The sequence below is a fragment of the Diaphorina citri genome, unplaced genomic scaffold (genome assembly GCF_000475195.1).
Source record: "Diaphorina citri unplaced genomic scaffold, Diaci psyllid genome assembly version 1.1 scaffold31, whole genome shotgun sequence".
Classification (NCBI taxonomy): domain Eukaryota; kingdom Metazoa; phylum Arthropoda; class Insecta; order Hemiptera; family Psyllidae; genus Diaphorina; species Diaphorina citri.
In genome coordinates, this window is record NW_007377469.1 from 155,689 (window position 1) to 175,059 (window position 19,371).

At 37.5% G+C, this 19,371-nt stretch overlaps 3 protein-coding genes and 1 long non-coding RNA gene across 4 annotated transcripts; 1 reads left to right on the plus strand and 3 right to left on the minus strand.

The window, feature by feature from the left end:
• Positions 1-2,524: 2,524 nt before the first annotated feature.
• Positions 2,525-8,295, plus strand: LOC103511341. The gene is made up of 3 exons (XM_008476064.3): positions 2,525-3,467; positions 3,963-4,988; positions 7,584-8,295. Exons 1-3 carry the CDS (start codon positions 2,591-2,593, stop codon positions 8,099-8,101), a joined length of 2,421 nt encoding a protein of 806 aa, XP_008474286.2. The 5' UTR covers positions 2,525-2,590; the 3' UTR covers positions 8,102-8,295.
• LOC103511234 lies at positions 6,996-7,506 on the minus strand. Its single transcript, XR_541462.1, has 2 exons — positions 7,415-7,506; positions 6,996-7,281 (listed from the first exon to the last, which is right to left on the minus strand). It is a non-coding gene; the product is annotated as an uncharacterized LOC103511234 (long non-coding RNA).
• A 326-nt stretch (positions 8,296-8,621) lies between the features above and the next one.
• On the minus strand, positions 8,622-12,150 carry LOC103511351 (activator of 90 kDa heat shock protein ATPase homolog 1-like). Its single transcript, XM_008476075.3, has 3 exons — positions 12,094-12,150; positions 11,785-11,921; positions 8,622-9,698 (listed from the first exon to the last, which is right to left on the minus strand). Exons 1-3 carry the CDS (start codon positions 12,148-12,150, stop codon positions 9,614-9,616), a joined length of 279 nt encoding a protein of 92 aa, XP_008474297.1. The 3' UTR covers positions 8,622-9,613.
• A 734-nt stretch (positions 12,151-12,884) lies between these two features.
• On the minus strand, positions 12,885-18,711 carry LOC103511363 (protein obstructor-E-like). Its single transcript, XM_026825082.1, has 4 exons — positions 18,659-18,711; positions 13,831-14,048; positions 13,170-13,386; positions 12,885-12,902 (listed from the first exon to the last, which is right to left on the minus strand). Exons 1-3 carry the CDS (start codon positions 18,709-18,711, stop codon positions 13,172-13,174), a joined length of 486 nt encoding a protein of 161 aa, XP_026680883.1. The 3' UTR covers positions 12,885-12,902; positions 13,170-13,171.
• Positions 18,712-19,371: the final 660 nt, after the last annotated feature.

The following is a 19,371-nucleotide window of genomic DNA, read 5'->3' on the forward strand; positions in this document are numbered from 1 at the left end:
TATCTGAAGATGTGGGGAATTGATAGTATTGCTTCAGATTAGAAAAAGAAAAATACATTAAGCGAATTTTCAGGCAAATTCTTTGCAGGGTCGATTCTATTGCCCTATATTACCAAAATATGGAAAAGTTCAACTCCATATTTTGATTTAATTCGTCCACATTCAAAATTCTACTTTTGCATTGGCACTTGTAAGATATTTTTCCATACTTTGGTGATACAGGGCACAGGTGCTTCTAGGTACATGGTCACAAGGTAAGTTCATGGTGACTTCTCTCAGAAAAAAAAAAGAATGCAGTTAGTCCTGCAGGTTAATTGACTAATTTCTCCTTTCAACTGGCAAGTTGCTTTCAGGAATAGGCTTGTTCTTAATGAGAGCACTTATAACTATCTTAAGACGGTCACCCAATTCAGAGGTCACCCATTAAGATGCCAGCTACGCTTGATGTTTTTTTAACTCCAATAATCTGAAGGAAACGATTACAACCCTTTTGACGGTCATATCTTCATTCCCCTTAGCAATCGGCCCTGGTTTTCTGGTAGGACAATAACTAAACTACTAGGTAGCGATTTTTATCTGTTTGAAACATGTAGATTAAAAAATACTTAGCATTGACTCAGTTCTATTTTCTGCAGAAATATAGCAAGAGATAAATTGATGGATGAAGTATAGCTCATACAGATCTTCATTCCTTGAACCAAGGTTTTTTTTCCAATCTCCATCGTTTTTACTTATTTATGAATGTAAAGTTCTTGTCCTTAGGATATCTATGTGTGATGAGTCATTAGCGTTTACTACTGAGGCAGTATGACTATTATTAGTTTTATTACTATTACTAATTAATAGTCATTATCGAGCCTGACTCATACAATCAATGTCAAGCACATCTAAGTTCTGATCTTTGTGATGTGATCAAGGATGGATACTTGTGAGGCGTTCATGAAAGTACAATTAAGTTTAGTAAGTTCGCAATTTTTCGCACGTACAATTGCACAAGTAAGAAAGTAAGATTAAAGTTAGAATACCAAGTCAGAATCTGTCGGAATTTAGCTAGGATAATCTGACTTGGTACTCGTAAGCTTAAAGGCTCGTTCCCACTTGTCATTCGGAAAAAATCGTATCGTGTGTAGTGGGAGCACTCTCATTTAGATTACATTGCCTACAAGATATTTGGAAAAAATTCGGACGAAACTCACAAGAGGGAACGGGCCTATTAATTCAGCAATTCACAAGATTTTTGCTGTTCTTTTTGAGCGTTTAATAGATTGTTGATGAATTTTCCTGGTAATTTTTCTAGCAAGATTTTACTGGACCGCTAAATGTTGTGTCAGTCAGTCAGCAGCATTATGAGTGCGGAAATAGCACTCATTCTCCTTTGCGATTGGTAAGTGTGATCAACTCTTGAGTCAGCAAGCAAAGACACAAATTTTCTTCAGATGTGCCATGAGGAAGTCCTTTTTTTCCTTGGAAAACCTTTTTTCCTGCGAAGTCTTTTCTTCCTGCATTCCTTAATATCTAAGCACAGCCACAGAGGAGTTTGTATTTGTTCAGCAAATGCTTGCACACTTTCTGCTTCAGCTGAAAACCGAGAAACAGAAGAAATTCTAGTTATGAACCTTCCAAAGGCTTTTTTATAATGATACAATAATAAGTGTACCTAATAATAATATAGTAAGTCAGGCAATAGTTCACTGTGATTTCAGAGTGCTATGAATCATGAGTTAGAGCACAAACGTGATAATCCAGACAGTCCCCCGTTTAGATTACAAAGAAAATTACATCATACAGACCTACTGACAAATTAAAAAAAAAAAAAAATGGTGGACCTGAGAGGCCAACAAAATCTTGTTTCAAAAACCACACATTCTTTCACCTTTAGAGATTGTTTTAATTGTTAACTTGTGATATGGGTAATTACTTCCGCGGATACCTACGTAGGTTCTTGCCTACTTCCTTATGTTGTTATCTAGATTCAGAATAATTAAAAGAATTATTGTAATATACAAAGGTGGAAAATGTGGTTGATAAAGATTAAGTAGGTATTCAGAGGGAACACGGTTAGCCCAGTGGTAACGCGTTCGTTCGCTTGCCATGCAGAAGGTCCCAGGTTCGAATCCTAACATCGACAAATAATAATAATAATGTAGTATAAGGGCTCAAGAAGTTCTGGTAAACTGTTGACGTGTTCAAGTTAGTCATGTACCTAAGTATGATCAGTACTACTAGTCTCATGTGAGACATAAGAGATGTCATCATGTCTATTCTGAAGGGTAGGTTGACCAAAAAGGGCCAACCTCGTCTACTTTACTAATGTAAATAGAACACTGTCATTTAGTACAGTAAAAATGTCAAGCCCGTACTTAGGCTAACCTCGAAAGTAATTTTTGAGAAAGACATTCCATACCTAGTTCTAAATATAATAATATAGGTACATGTAATGTGTGCTACGTAAGAGTAGACGTAATTTAAATGAATGTTTTGATAAGATGGTAGCAAGTGATAATGAAAAAACAATTTCTCCTACATGGTGTTTTGTTTAGTTTCAAAATTGCCAAGTGCGTTACATATCGTAACATATGACATCTAAAGTATGTTTATACATGCATCTTCATCCGCGTACAAATGGCCATCGCTTCTGATTACGTTTGCGGTTATTGTTCAAACTATCGCCAATGCTCCTCCTAAACCACAGCCCAAACCTAGGATAGAAGAAGAACCTCAAACATCAGTGAGACCTGCACATCGTATTCATCCTCACAGACTTACCATCCCGCCACTCCCATCAGGATCAGTAGATTCATATGACTCAGATCAGCACAAGTACAACCTGACAGCTTCAGGAGAATACCGCAACAAGTACGGAGTGAATAGGTATGGCGTGCAGAGAGAAGGAACTTATAAACTGGGTCTTCAATATTGGGCTGATGACGAAGTTATGCTAATGTTTCCACGCTACCCTCCATTGAGGAGTTTTGAAAAACATTACGGAAGATATGGTGGACTGAATGCAAGAAAACTTTGGGCACATTGGAATATTCCCGAAGATAGAAGTGCCAATGGTTATCACAGTGGGATTAATAGTGAAAACTTCCTCGGAGGTAGACCCCCTCCGCTCAACTCAAAAGACTTTGAGTATAGACCCGGCAGATACCCAAAGAGGTACTATTTCGGAACCGAAAATCCAAAATGTGCTAAAAAGAAAAGAGTAAAGAGGGCAGTAGCCAAATTGAAAAAAGTGGTTAAGCAAGATGATCAATATGATTGGAAAATGGTTAGCCCGTACGATATGGGAGGCAGACCACCCCCAGGAAAGACTGAACGCAGAAAAAGGAAAACTCAGGAGATGGCTCAAACAGTGGTCATTCGCAATAAGAGAAGAGCTGTTACTCCCCAGATGAAACGAGTTGATGAAAGAAAAGAGAAACTGAACCGAGTTAGAAGAGACTTAGATTCAACAGGGAATGAAGGTAATATGCTCTCACGTCTTTTACATCCTAGAATTCCTATTAAAAATAAAACTGGATTACAACACACTCTTGCTTCGCATGAGTGTGGATTTCAAACAGATGTATACTATAATAATAACCCTATATTAGAGTCATTAGTAGATTACGACGATAGCAAAGTAAGACGTATGTATGTAAATGATTCTTCAGGTGAATATGTTGAAAGTGATGACGGTGAGAGGGATTACCTCCTTGATCCAAAAATGACAACGAGAGATGACCCATTTCGTGAGATAATTGTTTTTAGTAAAGTTAAAAAGGGTTATTCAACAACACTATTCCCACCGATAATAAATGATACGGAAGATTTTTCTTTTAATAGTAATTCTTCGGCCATTGAAGAAGAAATAGAAACGGTAGGGTACCCACCGTTAGATCAAACTACCAATGTTTTACAAAAGTATATGATAGAAGACGAGCCCCACCACTATGACAGTGATTTTCATATTGTTACAGAAAAATTGAGAAAACGTAACAAGGTTGGTGACAACAAAAGGAGTGCATTCAGATCCTGGATGAGCAAAATCGTTCCTGAGCACGCTTCTCACATAGAAAAACTTCACGACAAAGGACTTGATAAACTGATGGGCCAAAAAGTTCATGGTATGGAAAAGACCTATGCTGATCTATTTCATGAACATCTACATGGAGAGAAGAAACTTCACCCAGGTGAGCACGAGCCACATCATTTAGAAATGCACAGAGAAGGCCATGAGCCACATCACTTGGACCCTCATGCAGAACATGAGGCACATCATTTTGATTCTCATGGAAAACATGAGGCTCATCACTTTGAACCTCATGCAGAACATGAGGCCCATCATTATGAACCTCATGGAGAACATGAGGCACATCATTATGAACGTCATGGAGAACATGAGGCACATCATTATGAAATGGGAGAAGAACATGATCCACACCATATCGAGGCCCATTTGGAAAAAGAAAAATCCCATCACGCCAAGGAGGCTGCACTAGAAGAAGAATACAAAAAGAAAGCTCACAAAAAATTACTTGAAGAACTTTACTTGAAAGACGGGAAGAAACATGAGATAAAAGATGAGCACGAACATGAGCTAGAAGAGAAAGAGCATGCTGAAGTACCACAGGCACAGACAGCAGCGGCAGCACAAGCAGCAGCTGCACAGCTACAACAGCAGCAAGCACAACAACAACAGCAGCAAATGTATCAACAACAGATGTACCAACAACAACAAAATCAACAATACAACAACTATAATAACTATGGCGGCGGTGGGGGTATGCAAGGTATGAACGGAATGGGAGGTATGGGTATGAACGGAATGGGTGGTATGGGTATGGGTATGAATGGAATGGGTGGTATGAATGGTATGGGTATGAACGGAATGGGAATGAATGGAATGGGTATGGGACAAATGGGAGGTATGGGTGCTATCATAAATGCTATAGGAAACAATTTACCGAAACTATCGCAGCAACCAGCTCAAGCTCAAGCACAACCAAATGCAAACTATCCTCAACAAACCCAACAGAACTATCCACAGCAGAACTACAATCAAAAAATTTTACTCAATGTGATTCCTCTTTGACCCGGTATAATATAAGTGACTGTTGGCAAATTCGGTATACCTGTGTGATTTTTTGGCCAATCAAAAATATCATTTAACTCGGCACAAATTTCGCGATTTCGCTTTGTTGTTCAAATGGGGACAGCGTTTTTCATCAGCCTCTCAATTAGATCTGGTGTGATTGCTTTTGGGCTGACATTGGGTTTCGACTGGTTTGCCCTTCCCACTCAACCATTTCTAATCTCTTTAGAAAAGGAAATTCCAACCTGGTATCCTCCTAGTTTAAAAAAGCCCCCCGCCAGACTTTCGCATTGTTAATAGAATCGTACCTATGTGGAGGGGGTCAAGGGGATGGTTAAAAGAGGGAAATGTCGACCCCCAAATGAAATAAATTGGGATATAAAGGCAAAGTGAAAGAAGCAGATTACCTTGACTGAGACTATCTTGACATGATCTAAATCCAACAGTGGCGTAACATCACTTGGTCTCCCCTGGGGGTTATAGATGTTCACCAAAGGCTTCAACCATAAATAGTTTTTCTTTTTAAAATAAATAAATTCCTACCTATTTAAATAAATACAAATAAAATAATATGTACATTGTACGACTGATCAATACGATCATCTCAATCACATAAATAATAACTATGTACCTAAGAAGGAATAAAATTAATCTAAGGAAAAAAGAAACTTCATGTTTTTCCAATCATCTTCGAAATGATGAGTTGACGTCTAAATGTTTCCGGTTCTTAGGCCCTATTTTTTGTAATTAACCACGAGCCTAGATTTTTGTACATTTTTAATGAATTTATCAGCAAGGCCGTTTAATTTTTCCCAGAATCAAAGATGAGTGTGGCCTATAGGACGTTGATCAAAATTTGTCTAAATATGTTTTATCAGACGTTAGGGTGCCTGATTTAGACAAGTATTTTGACTCTAGCGATAACAAAGTTTTGTTCTCAGTGTCATGAACGATTTTACACGTTTTGTTTTTTAAATCAAGCGAAGCAAACTTAATGTATAGTGTTACAGGCCTTGCACGCAGGAGGTCTGGAATCGATTCCAGACAACAGGTAGGTACCTATGTGAAAAAATATAATGATCTTTTTTTTTTCAAACTTTATGTTACAGGCCTTGTACGCAGGAGGTCTGGAATCGATTCCCGACAGTTCTCAGTGTCATGAACGATTTTACACGTTTTGTTTTTTAATCAAGCGAAGCAAACTTAATGTACCTATAATGTTACAGGCCTTGCACGCAGGAGGTCTGGAATCGATTCCCGACAAGAGGTAGGTATGTAAAACCTATGTGAAAAAATATACTTTCTTATAAATAGGTAGGTACCTATAATTATAGAAAGAAGACCTATGTGAAAAAATATAATGATCTTTTTTTTTTCAAACTTTATGTTACAGGCCTTGTACGCAGGAGGTCTGGAATCGATTTCCGACAACAGGTAGGTATGTAAAACCTATGTGAAAAAATATACTTTCTTATAAACAGGTAGGTACCTATAATTATAGAAAGAAGACAGTAGCCAGTACCTAACTGATTCAACAAAAAAGACCAGGGGTATATTATTGTTTTGAATTTAGAGAATCCAATGAATTCGGATTCCCTTTCATTGCATTCACTGGATTCGGATTTTTAAAACACTTTTTTTTTTTTTTTTTCAAAATAAATCTGGATGAATGCAGTTAGTCCTGCAGGTTAATTGACTAATTTCTCCTTTCAACAGGCAAGTTGCTTTCAGGAATAGGCTTGTTCTTAATGAGAGCACTTATAACTATCTTAAGACGGTCCCCCAATTCAAAGGTCACCCATTAAGATGCCAGCTACGCTTGATGTTTTTTAACTCCAATAATCTGAAGGAAACGTTTACAATCCTTTTGACGGTCGTATAATAATAATAATAATCGGATTTTTAAAACACTTTTTTTTTTTCAAAATAAATCTGGATTCGAGGAATTCATTAGATTCAGAAAAAAATACCCCTTTAACCTAAAGCTCCTATGCTACAAATGTAATCTGTAAAAACACTTTACCCGCTAAAATTTTTACGTGTCTTGTACATAGGTAACACAGATAACTTTTTTCATATTTAGTTCATAATATGTTGGACAATTTGGCATTAGAATCTACCCGTATACCTAATCTACTTTACAACGGTGTTGATAAAGATTTTGTTGACAAAATAACTGATAGATGTTTTGACAATACTGGTACCTATATCATATTTAGTTCATATGTTAGACAATTTGGCATTAGAATCTACTCGTATACCTAATCTACTTTACAACGGTGTTGATAAAGATTTTGTTGACAAAATAACTGATAGATGTTTTGACAATACTGGTACCTATACTCGATTATCCTTGCAGACTATGATATTATCACTAGTATGGCATAATTCTTACGGATTATCGCCTAGTAATAAGTAGGTATAGGTATTTATGACGCTATCATAAATGCTATAGGAAACAATTTACCGAAACTATCACAGCAACCAGCTCAAGCTCAAGCACAACCAAATGCAAACTATCCTCAACAAACCCAACAGAACTATCCACAGCAGAACTACAATCAAAATTATCCTCAGTCTCCAGCTGCCGGTCCTGATCCTAATATTCAAAATGCTCAAGATGCAGCTGCAGCACAGCAGAAAGCTGCTCAAGATCAAGAGGCACAAGTACCACAACCTGACACACAAGATTCCACACAAGCAATACAAGACAAAGACCAAGATGCAAGTGCAGACTCTTCTATCAATGCCAAAGCAGGTGATGCATCTGATGATGCTGCATCAGCTATAAAGGCTGACCATTCTAATGACGGAGGTCAACCAGATGACTTGAACCTTCCAAGTGAAGACACTATCAATGCTCAAGATAATAACAATGCTCTGCCAGACAATGAACAGAATGCACAATTTGATAACATACCACAGAACCAGAACCCTCAGTTCTATAATCCACAGCAGTATGGCCAGTTCCCACTAGATAATGGACAGAATTCCAACTTGGCAGCTGCTGCAGCAGCGGGGTAAGTTATGAGAAGCAGCTTACATTAATTGTGACATGGTTTATATAGGGTACATACATAAGTGCACTACAAGTTAGATAGAATACTTGAAATAGAATGAATCTTGTTCATACTGTAGGGATATACTGACATCAGTTCAAGGTAGACATATCAATCACTTGCAGTTTGTGGACCACGGAACGGAACCTTTCCGAATTATTATTATTTATTTTTTTAACTCGACAGACATAAGGTAGGTTAACACTTCATTCAAAGTAGGACTTAATCATTAACTTAAAAATTACGATAACTTTACGTTTTTAATTTATTATTTTTTATAGTTCGTATCGCAGTTTGTGGACCACGGAACCTTTCCGAATTATTATATATTATTATTTATTTTTTTAACTCGACAGACATTAGGTAGGTAAACACTTCATTCAAAGTAGGACTTAATCATTAACTTAAAAATTACGATAACTTTACGTTTTTAATTTATTATTTTTTATAGTTCGTATGTATGAAATAAAAACTCATTTTTACAGTTAAATTAAATTATTTTTTCTTTCTTTTTTATTCTTTTAATCGAAAATGTACAAAAACATTTGAAGTTTTTCGATATAAAAATAAAGAGCTAAAGAGTAGAAATGATAAAAGAGAATCTACTCATAACTTTAAAGAAGCTTGAATAAACCAAAATGCGTAATAAGTGATGTTTATAACAATCAATCCAGTGAAGTTTTCAACTTTTGTATTATTTTCATATCTTTTCACCCGTTCAAAATTGAACATCTGTATACTAATTTGTTTTCCACGATATATCTTAATGCATCATTGTTATAAGATAAGCGCATATTAAGTTGTCCCTTTCTATCTACATTCTACGAGAGAATTTCATTACAAAAGTTCCTGAAATCCCATAAGAATAAAGAGAAAATACTTTAGTTCGTAACTTGGATCCTCTGAGGATCGTATCACAGAGTTATAAGGAGACACGTTAACATGCCAATTCCCAATGAAAAGTATTCACATTACAGAAATAATTATACTTCGTGTAATGACAACCACAGGGGAGCACAGCTTCATCTCAAGGCGGTTTAATTTAAGGCCTCCTAAAATCTTCAATTTTCAAAGGAATAACTAGGTAGTATAAAGTTTTCCAAAAATTATCCCCCCCCCTTAAATTCTGATACGACTCTGAATCTGTCAAACCGCAATATTCACTACTGTTTTATAGATTAAATTAAATTAAAAATATTAGAATAATTTATTGTTGGTGTATATTCGTAAATAATTAAATTAATGGCAGGGTGAAGGTTTTTTTTTATATAATTTTTTACTCAAGTACCTACTTCCATTTACTTCTCCTTTCTAAAGGGTAAGCAAAACTTCCCTTCTCATGTAAGGAAATATAATAAATATATTAAACAAAAAAGTAACCAGAAAGGTGGGATTTCATAGTGAAAAAGAGGAAACTGCAATGAGAAAAAAATAAACGGCTTGAAACAAATTAAATACTGACGCCTCACTACGTGGTCTATAGGGTTAATCCAAATCCGAAAGTTCTTTTCAGTGCTTCCCAGTAGTATCTATTCCAGTTGATGCGGGTTGAATCTTCTTCCCTGAAAGAAGACAATTGTGGGGTTAAATGACGTCAAGCTTTAATTGGATTAGACTTACTTGTTTGTGGACCCTCGTCGCTGAAAACCTAGAAGATGTTAGGAAAACAGCCACAGTGGACAAGTAGGTCCAATTAATGTACTGACCATCACAATTAACTCAAGAACATGTAAGAGTCATTTTGAAAATATTTATTGATGCCATGTTGTGAGAACAATTTAGAATTATTAAATCTGCCAAAGCCTGTAAAGAAGCCTGTGACTATGCCAAAAGCATTTAACAACTTAAAACTTTAGGGCAAAATAGTAAACTTTTAACTTCAAGAAAAACACAGAAGACCAGAAGTTCAAATTTCAAATATCTTTGTAGTTCACTTCACAACTTCAAAGTTCTAGAAATTTACAAATACAAACCATGCCATCTGAAATTTTTTTTTTGTGGCCGGTACAGTGTTCAGTGTTGCCACATTGAGTGGAAAAGAAAAACCGTACACAGCTTGAAAAATTACCGTACCTACGCACATTTTTTTTTTTTTTTTTTTTATGGAATCGGATCGGAGGGGATTTTTTAAATGTAGCACATTGCATACTCATTAACTTTCTGGCGTTTATTAGCAGCCGTAAAATCATAAACTGGCTTGGAGCTTTCCCCTTCTTCCTAGGGAAGATTGAAGGCAAGTCCCTAGTTACCTACGTTGAAAAAAATGCTCAAGGCTCAGGAAAAAATGCCTATTGAGCGGATTGGGTATATTTTATCATGGCGTTAAATTAGTAGGGGGACTGGGGTTTGAAAAAATAATCTTCTTCTTCTTCTTCTTCTTCTTCTTCTTCTTCTTCTTCTTCTTCTTCTTCTTCTTCTTCTTCTTCTTCTTCTTCTTGAGGTGCCGTCTCCGTTCCGGAGGTTGGCAAACATCATGGTTATTCTACACGTTATCCATAACGTATAGAAGTATTAGATTTTTCTTCGCCTTTTCCCGTGTACAGACGGAGTCGGCGTTTTTCGCCAGCCTCTCAATCAGCCCTAACTAGGGTGATTGCTTTGGGCTGACATTTGGTTTTGGCTACAAATTTTACGAGTGGATTAACAACTTAAAACTTTAGAGGATACACAATACTTTTTATGTCGGGAACCTGACGCACAATCATTCTCTAATCTACAACCTCATTGAGAAAGGTCATTCTCCGACGTGCACCTAATACTTTTCCATAATGTTATTGCTGGACCTCAGCAGTAAGTTAGATGGCTGGAGTTCATCAGGGTGTTAAGGCAGAGCACACAGCTAGGGGAATATTAACTCCATATCCGGTGAATTAATCATGAACATGATACGCTATTTCTTTAGCAAGGGAAATTCAGGCTGGTATACTCCCTGCTTAAAGTCCCCCAGCCTGACTAAGCTGGTCTACTCCCTGTTTGACGACCCCCAGCCAGACAAAGGGTCACAAATATTTGAAAAAATAATAATAAACAAAAAAACAGCAGTTATGAGAGTTGATATCTACAAGACAAACATACATTTATTTGATATTTATCTGTTGAAGAAAAAAATACTGGTACACATTTTATTGTTCAAAGCCAGAACTTATGAACCGAGGGGAAATATATTTGACACTTTTTACACCTATTTACACTGTTTATGATCATGATGAATATGTGCCTCAATATAGGTAGCTTCGTCATTTTGGGTTGATTTTTCTGATGTGGACTTTACATTGAATTTGTTAACATTGATTTTGTTGGTATGTATGCTAGAACATGATACACCCTAGGAATGTATCACACATAGCTGACTCAAAACCCACCGAGTATGGACAAATGAAACTGTCAGAAGACACTTGATTGCATGAACTGAGGGGAAATATATTTGACACTTTTTACACCTATTTACACTGTTTATGATCATGATCAATATGTGCCTCAATATTAGGTAGCTTCGTCATTTTGGGTTGATTTTTCTGATGTGGACTTTACATTGAATTTGTTAACATTGATTTTGTTGGTATGTATGCTAGGGAAATTGTGTTCGAAATCCGCTCGACCCCATAAACACAAGATAAAGAAGCTATTCTAATCCCTAGTCTCACTTACCCTTCAGGGACGCCAGTCTGTTTGAAAATAACTTGAGTATGATCCGACCTCTGCTCTATATCGATAGTGACTGTGGAATAGTGACCACTCTTCCAACTGTTGGTTCGCCACTTCTTGACAATCTTCTTATTTGGAACCTAATGGGACAAACATACATTTATCAATAAACCTTTATTGTTCTTAATTTATAATATAAAAAATATCTTGCAGATTATACTATTGTTTACAGTCAATAAAATGATAAATTAGATAGATATAATTATTAAATAGGAATATATAACTCTAATAATAATGTGGTATTAAACAAACTCTGTGGGCGAAGTTGGTATCATAATAGGCTTGCACACCAGTACCGGATTCCAGCATAGTAGAAAAAAAAAAAAAAAAAAAAAAAAAAAAAAAAAACCCCCACTTTTTACGAAAAACCCTGTTTCGTGAAAATTTGCAAATTTGTCGTTAGTCGCTATTGTTGTTAAGCGACGATATTCGATAAACTTTATGTAGAGAATGTTGGGATGTGGCTACAATGTTATTTATTATGTGAAATGCATCGTCGCGTCACATATTATCATAAAACAAGTGTAATTATTATAGGACGTGCGAAAAGTGTGGAATCACGAGGTATAACGAACATGGACTTGGTCCAAGAACGCAATCAGTAACCTCGAATACCGAGTGTTCCATTTCCAAAGTCGACAAAAAGTTGCTTTTGTGTTTCGACTTCTAATACACACACCTACAAAAAATGGTTTGTTGGGTGAATTTTTGGTGTTCTTGTGTTGAAGAGGTCGTATATTCGATTCCCAGAAACTAGTGGACGGAAAATTCGCCTATGCATATCGATTAAAGACATATTCAGATGATCGGTCAACACAAGAAGCACCAAAATCAAAAGGGACCAACTAGGACCCTATTTGCCTGGAGCTCATAGGTAAGAAGTGTCTACACATGGGAAGACTGGTAATCTTATTCCTTGTTTACTGTCCCACTTTTAGGGTACCTACTTCACAAAAAAAAAAATAGGAGAAAGGAAGAGAGCTTGACTTACCAAATGGGTTTGAAGGATTACAGGCAAAAGCACAGTGACAAGGGCAAAATAGTTTATTGTATGTGATTCTCTGTAACAAAAACGTTTAGTGTTAGTTCTGATGAGTGTACAAGGACTACTAGAGAATAAAGGAAAATACCAAACACCATCCTCAAAAAAAAGTCCTGATCTGCAACAGTTGTCCACACTTAGTCGACCGACCATCGATTGATGTCGACTGAACCGTCCACACTGCCTCGACAACATAGATTCACCTCGTCGATCGACGACCGGTCGACTATGTTTGGATACACCTTTAGATACTAAAACTGCCAACTTGTTTTGGGCGCAAACTCACTTTCAGTATTTATCAGTATAATCCTCTGGGCCCAAGCAGGTCAGAGAAGCTTCATCGAACAGTTTTCCATCTCCGCACGAGATGAGACGAGGGTGTCCATCAACACAGGTGATCAGACGCTCTCTGTCTCCTGGAACGGGGAATCTGGGGTATGGCCAGAACTTGGCGGCGACTGAATGAGGGTCGACACTGTCTGGGCACTTGAATCCAACGATGGCTGCAATTGGAGAAAAAATATAGGTATGTTTGAGCATTAATATTTTTGTTGAGAAGGAGAAAAAATGTGCTTTAATAAAGCAATCAGCCAAATTGTCTGAAGGATTTTTTTTCCAAGAGGTTTGAAAAAAGGAACTGTAACTGCCAAGGTCTCTTATTTATCGTCCCGAAATCCAAGAGAGAAGGAAGACAGGATAGGAGAAAGCCAGCCGTTCCGAGAACGAACATTATTCGTTCAGGATAAAGTCCGCCCCGGGTAGGAATTGACCCCGCGGCCCAGCGCTTACAAGGCAGACGCTCTACCAAACAAGCTACGAGTAACTAGGCTGGTATGAATATTTTTACTGTGAAGGGGATGTTGGATATGCACTATGCATGTCCCTTGACTCAAGGAAGCAACAAAACTACCTACTCGATCAAACCCACAATCGCAGTTTCGACTTACCTTCAGAGTTGCATCCAATGTCCTTCAGCTCATCAGGCCAGTTACATTTGTGTACTCTGTCGTCATAAGCTAGGCCGGGTTCACATGGTTGCAAGTAGGGGTAGCCCTCTTCACACTTGATGTAGTTGGTGCTGCAGGCGGAACTTTCAGCGTAGATTCCGTACTTGAACTCACAGGGGGGGTTGTTGAATGGGATCACTGAAATGGACAAACCAGAACTTCATTTTAGTTATTGTTCCTGTTTAGGGTCACATACGAGTCAAACCCTAAATACAAGCAAAAGGGGGACTCAGTTAGAAATGATAGAGACCTCTCACACATTTTTCGTCAGACTTAAAATACAATTTTTCGTCACACGAACGGTTCTCGAGTTATTTAGCGAAATGTAAAAAAGTCGTGTTTAGCGGCGCTTTTTGGCGGAAAAGTCCGACTTGCGGAGCTGGCCGCCAATGGCATCCGGCCTGAAAATGTTCCCCTACCCATTTGCTATCGATTTGGCCCGGATGCCAAATACACTGGGTGACAAAATTAGACGAACGCTCGTAATTTTTGGTTTTTCTCAAACTGCTGTTCAGTGTTCAGCAAAAGCCATTTTTGGTCATAGGTTTGGATTTTCAGGTGACTCCGCGCTACGCTTGTAAGACGGGCCTTAACCGGAAACATTATCTGACCCCAATTTATTTAGGCGAAAAAAGTAACGAAATTTTTTGTGTCCGCGAAATTTTCTATCAACTTTGCTTCGAGTGATCACATGCTTCTTTTGTCTAAAGTTTTACGATTCACACAAATTCCGACTCGTCTTCCTTAGTTAGCCTTTTTTACAGAAAATAAAATACATGAACTTTACAATCTTTAGATAAACTTGGAAACTTTCCTTAACTTTGAAAATTAATTTGAAAAAAATACCTACCTGCAAGTGATGGAAGCAACTGTACAAAACTCTTGTAGATCATTGTGGTACACCAAGAATAACACAACTGATCTACTGGTCGAGCCAAGAGAACCACAAGAAGAGTGGAATCATAAATTGCCACTCAGTGGAGGTTCATGAGAACCAGAGGGTTAGAAATGGCAGCCACGTTTAAGAAAACTTGAATGGGGGAGTGTGTGGCCGAAAGTTGTTTTACATGAAAATTTCTTGAATTTCTTTCCCGGTCAGTTCAAATTGGTGACTGATTGTTCTGGGAAAAAGGACATCGTCATGTGATTGTTATGGAATGGTAAAAATCCTGGCAAAGGCAAAAAATTTATTTCAATGAAGTAATTTGTAATTTGGGGATTTTAACAATGTGTAATTTTAACACTTTTTCGAATTCTCAAGGTTATGTTTAAATTGTTTCTCTCTTAAATTACCGCTTCAGACATTATCCTCTCCCGTTTTTCAATAAAAACTTTCATCAGAAAGTCAATTATAAGATTTATCTGTCTGCTAGAAGCTTTTTCAAAACTTCAAAATAAAAAAGAAGACCCTCCTTTCGCAACGAACAATCGGGTCTGTATCAGCCAAGATTCAGTGATAGATTCATTCAATGATATTTGCCACATTTTCCGGTAATTTTCTCATAAGTGATGATGAGATTTAGCAAAAAAGCTGTCAGTTTTTTCTTGATTACTTCCTCTATGAATATTTTACTCCGTAATTTTTCGTATCTTGTTTTTCAATCTGATATATTCGTCATTTAGCAGATTTGTTATTACGCAATATGCACATCCATTTTCGTGTCACTTGTCTTCCAGGTTTTTCCACTTGTCTAAAGTTTACTTTAGTTGCCAAGGTGTTGACATAATCAAATTGCCTTCCTATAGATTTACTTACTCTGTTGGGTGATGAGTGGGATTGAACCAATCCTCTGCCTTTGAATTGTTACATCATTTTTACTGGTATATCACAACTCTTGCTCCTTTGTAATCTAACAATTTATCATTCAACAACTCTGAGCCATTTTTGGTCACCCTCTTTTTGAAACAACCTGTACCTATAGAATCAAAAAACATGGCAGGTTTTTCCACTTGTCTAAAGTTTACTTTAGTTGCCAAGGTGTTGACATAATCAAATTGCCTTCCTATAGATTTACTTACTCTGTTGTAGGTTTTTCCACTTGTCTAAAGTTTACTTTAGTTGCCAAGGTGTTGACATAATCAAATTGCCTTCCTATAGATTTACTTACTCTCTTGGGTGATGAGTGGGATTGAACCAATCCTCTGCTTTTGAATTGTTACATCATTTTTACTGGTATATCACACCTCTTGCTCCTTTGTAGTCTAACAATTTATCATTCAACAACTCTGAGCCATTTTTGGTCACCCTCTTTTTGAAACAACCTGTACCTATAGAATCAAAAAACTTGGTGCATTATAATAATATAAGAGAGAAAGGAGCTATGTCGTGGATCTGTCATCACAGGTGATACAGCTGATAACACATCCTCGACATAGCTCTATTTCTCTGTTATATTACCTACCTATATTATTATTATTATTATGATGTATTGGAGAATTTGGTGATTTTGGCACATTCACTAACAAGGTGCTATCAGTTCTCGAGTTGAAGCGCTTACGGTCGATTCGGGATTTATCCCTGGCAGGGTCGATAGTTCTAACAGATGGCAGGGTTAAAGGGTCTAGAATATGGCAGGGTCGACGGTTCTGACGTTCGCTTTCCGACCGTTCCTTCGCTCTTGACAGTGTTTGAAAAAAAATATGAAATAACCATAGTAATAGCACAGTTTGCTTTAAGGCAATCCATGCTGTATGGAACAAGTAATTCGAATAACACCAGATCAGTTTAGTAATACTTTCACTAGGTCCCATCTAGGCCACTTTATCAAGGACTTACTCGGTTCACATGTAAATTCAGATCAAAAGTTTGAGTAGAGCATTGCTAGAAGTTCATTGGTACATGGTGGTTGCGTTAGTACTCGACAGTCGACTTGTTATAATGCCCCTCGATCTATTCACTATTTATAAGCCTCTTGGTTATCCATCTTGAGTAGGCTACTGATTGTTCTGAAAACAAAAATATCATGTATAGCTACTTTGTTATACTGCCCCACCAATCTATTCACTATTTATAAGCCTCTTGGTTATCCATCTTGAGTAGGCTACTGATTGTTCTGAAAACAAAAATATCATGTATAGCTACTGATTGTTTAATCTCTCTGTTTGTAAGGGTATTTATTGTTGTACCAAAGTTATTAAAGACTAAAGAGTAACTAAAGCACCAAAGGGATGTCATAACTTATTGTTCGTCACACATTGCAAGTAATGACTCTGCTGATATAACGCCCGGCGTAACTAAAGCACCAAAGGGATGTCATAACTTATTGTTCGTCACACATTGCAAGTAATGACTCTGCTGATATAACGCCCGGCCCCTCCAAGTCTACAGTCTTATGTTGAAAGGCCCTTTGGGCTTCTTAGCAAACGCAGATGCATGAAAAATGTAAAAGTATTTAGTAGGTATTGAAAAAACGACTTATAGGCTCAGTTGTCCCAGTAGGTACCTGTATTTTGTCGACTTCGGGAATTGATCTAAGTATAATATTTTGTAGCCTGTAACCGAGTTACTAGTGGACCAACCATACTCATATCTATCTTTATTCACAACTCTACATCTGTGGGTAGGTACTTGCAATTTATGACCTTAATGCATGGAATATTTTTTGGCAATTAGTAGAATATACCTAATTGGGTACTTACTCATATACCTAGGTAATATGATAACAACTTAATACCTACAATATATTCGTACCTAATTATTGTTTCTTCCAAGAACTCCCAAGATCCTTAAAAGGTGACCCCTATGTTTAGTAGGTATTTACCTAATAATTGCTCTTGGTTATAATGAGGTAAAAGTGAAATGTTAGTGATGAGAAATTTGAGCAGAATCTACCAAGCGTACATTGCGTTTGACTACCATCTTTAACAATAACTTTCATGGTTGATGAACTGTCAAACAATAACAAGAAGTTGTGTACGGCTCTCAGACGCAGATAGCAGTGGACGTCGATAAGACATCGGCGTCGTATAACGATTAATGGATGACTAACTAGGTATATTTTCCTCGGTGGTGTAGTGGTCAAGGCGCTCGCCTGGTAAACAGGAGGGCGTGGGTTCAATCCCAGCCGAGGTATGGAATACCTACCTCGGTGGTGTAGTGGTCAAGGCGCTACCTACCTCGGTGGTGTAGTGGTCAAGGCGCTACCTACCTCGGTGGTGTAGTGGTCAAGGCGCTACCTACCTCGGTGGTGTAGTGGTCAAGGCGCTACCTACCTCGGTGGTGTAGTGGTCAAGGCGCTACCTACCTCGGTTTTCCTTTCGGGAAACTTTCGGATACAGGACCGGCTTCCCTTTTGCCATCAGAATCGGTTCCCTTTCCGAAAGTGTTAATCTTTGTGAAATGATCAACAGTAGAAATTTGAGGAGGAGGATGCCTCATATTCATAACCCTTATTTTTCTTTCTCCCCGTTGTTCTTCATTCTCTCTCTCTCTCTCCCCCCTCTCTCTCTCTCTATCTCCCCCTCTCTCTCTATCTCCCCCCTCTCTCTCTCTATCTCCCCTCTCTCTCTCCTAGCCCCTTTTCCCCCATATCTTCAGATTCATTTCAGGATTCCATATGGAAAAAAAATCTACACCCTGTTGTGGATTCGAACCATCAACCCTCTGATTGGTTTCTGACGAGCTCTTTCGATATCAGTTGCAATTTGTAGATTTGCTCGCATAACTAAACTCCACGGATCTATGACTCCATGTTGGTCGAAATTTAACGCTTTTTAAGTGATTGCGCTCGTAATATTGTTGTAAATAAATTATAATATTGAAAGTTACCTCGCAATTTGTAGATTTGCTCGCATAACTAAACTCCACGGATCTGACTCCATGTTGGTCGAAATTTAACGCTTTTTAAGTGATTGCGCTCGTAATATTGTTGTAAATAAATTATAATATTGAAAGTTACCTTACCGATTCGCCCGTTCATAACTAGCTCCTCAAATTATCTTCTGCGAGCAAAGCCCAAGACGGTACCAACTGTAATAGAAAGAGACTCTTGCGTGGAAGGTCACACGAACATTGTCTGGGACATAATATTTTCTATCAATTTAGCTTTCAACGGCTTCGACCTAAACTATTTGACTACCAAAGCATGAAAGTTCTGTGACGTGAGAATAAAATTCCATATTTCGGCCGGCATTGAACCTAGCCTAACCAAAGACCTTCTGTGACAACAAGGTCTAAAATGGTCTGAGTAGGTAATCCGGGTAATGCTTTTCTGGAGTAATCCGGGTGATTTTTCCTTCTGCCTTTTTAAAATAAAATTGGACAATAAATAACGAGTTGATCCGGGTAATGCTTTTCTGGAGTAATCCGGGTGATTTTTCCTTCTGCCTTTTTAAAATAAAATTGGACAATAAATAACGAGTTGTTTCTGTATTTATTTCTAGTGCACATACAAAACAGATCGTATATAAAAATGGTTGTACATGGGATTTTTCCTGATATACGAGACACATCACCTAACTATACATATGTATAAGTACGAG

Coding starts and splice junctions, on each gene's coding strand:
- LOC103511363 (XM_026825082.1), bottom strand. CDS start 18,711: ATGGAGTCAGATCCGTGGAGTTTAGTTATGCGAGCAAATCTACAAATT. Junction 14,049..18,658: donor GCAAATCTACAAATTGCGAG/GTAACTTTCAAT, acceptor ACTAAAATGAAG/TTCTGGTTTGTCCATTTCAG. Junction 13,387..13,830: donor CATTGGATGCAACTCTGAAG/GTAAGTCGAAAC, acceptor CTCCAATTGCAG/CCATCGTTGGATTCAAGTGC.
- LOC103511351 (XM_008476075.3), bottom strand. CDS start 12,150: ATGCTGGAATCCGGTACTGGTGTGCAAGCCTATTATGATACCAACTTC. Junction 11,922..12,093: donor ATACCAACTTCGCCCACAGA/GTTTGTTTAATA, acceptor TTGTCCCATTAG/GTTCCAAATAAGAAGATTGT. Junction 9,699..11,784: donor CAGACTGGCGTCCCTGAAGG/GTAAGTGAGACT, acceptor GTCTTCTTTCAG/GGAAGAAGATTCAACCCGCA.
- LOC103511341 (XM_008476064.3), top strand. CDS start 2,591: ATGTTTATACATGCATCTTCATCCGCGTACAAATGGCCATCGCTTCTG. Junction 3,468..3,962: donor AGATTCAACAGGGAATGAAG/GTAATATGCTCT, acceptor ATATTGTTACAG/AAAAATTGAGAAAACGTAAC. Junction 4,989..7,583: donor AGCTCAAGCTCAAGCACAAC/CAAATGCAAACT, acceptor CTCAAGCACAAC/CAAATGCAAACTATCCTCAA.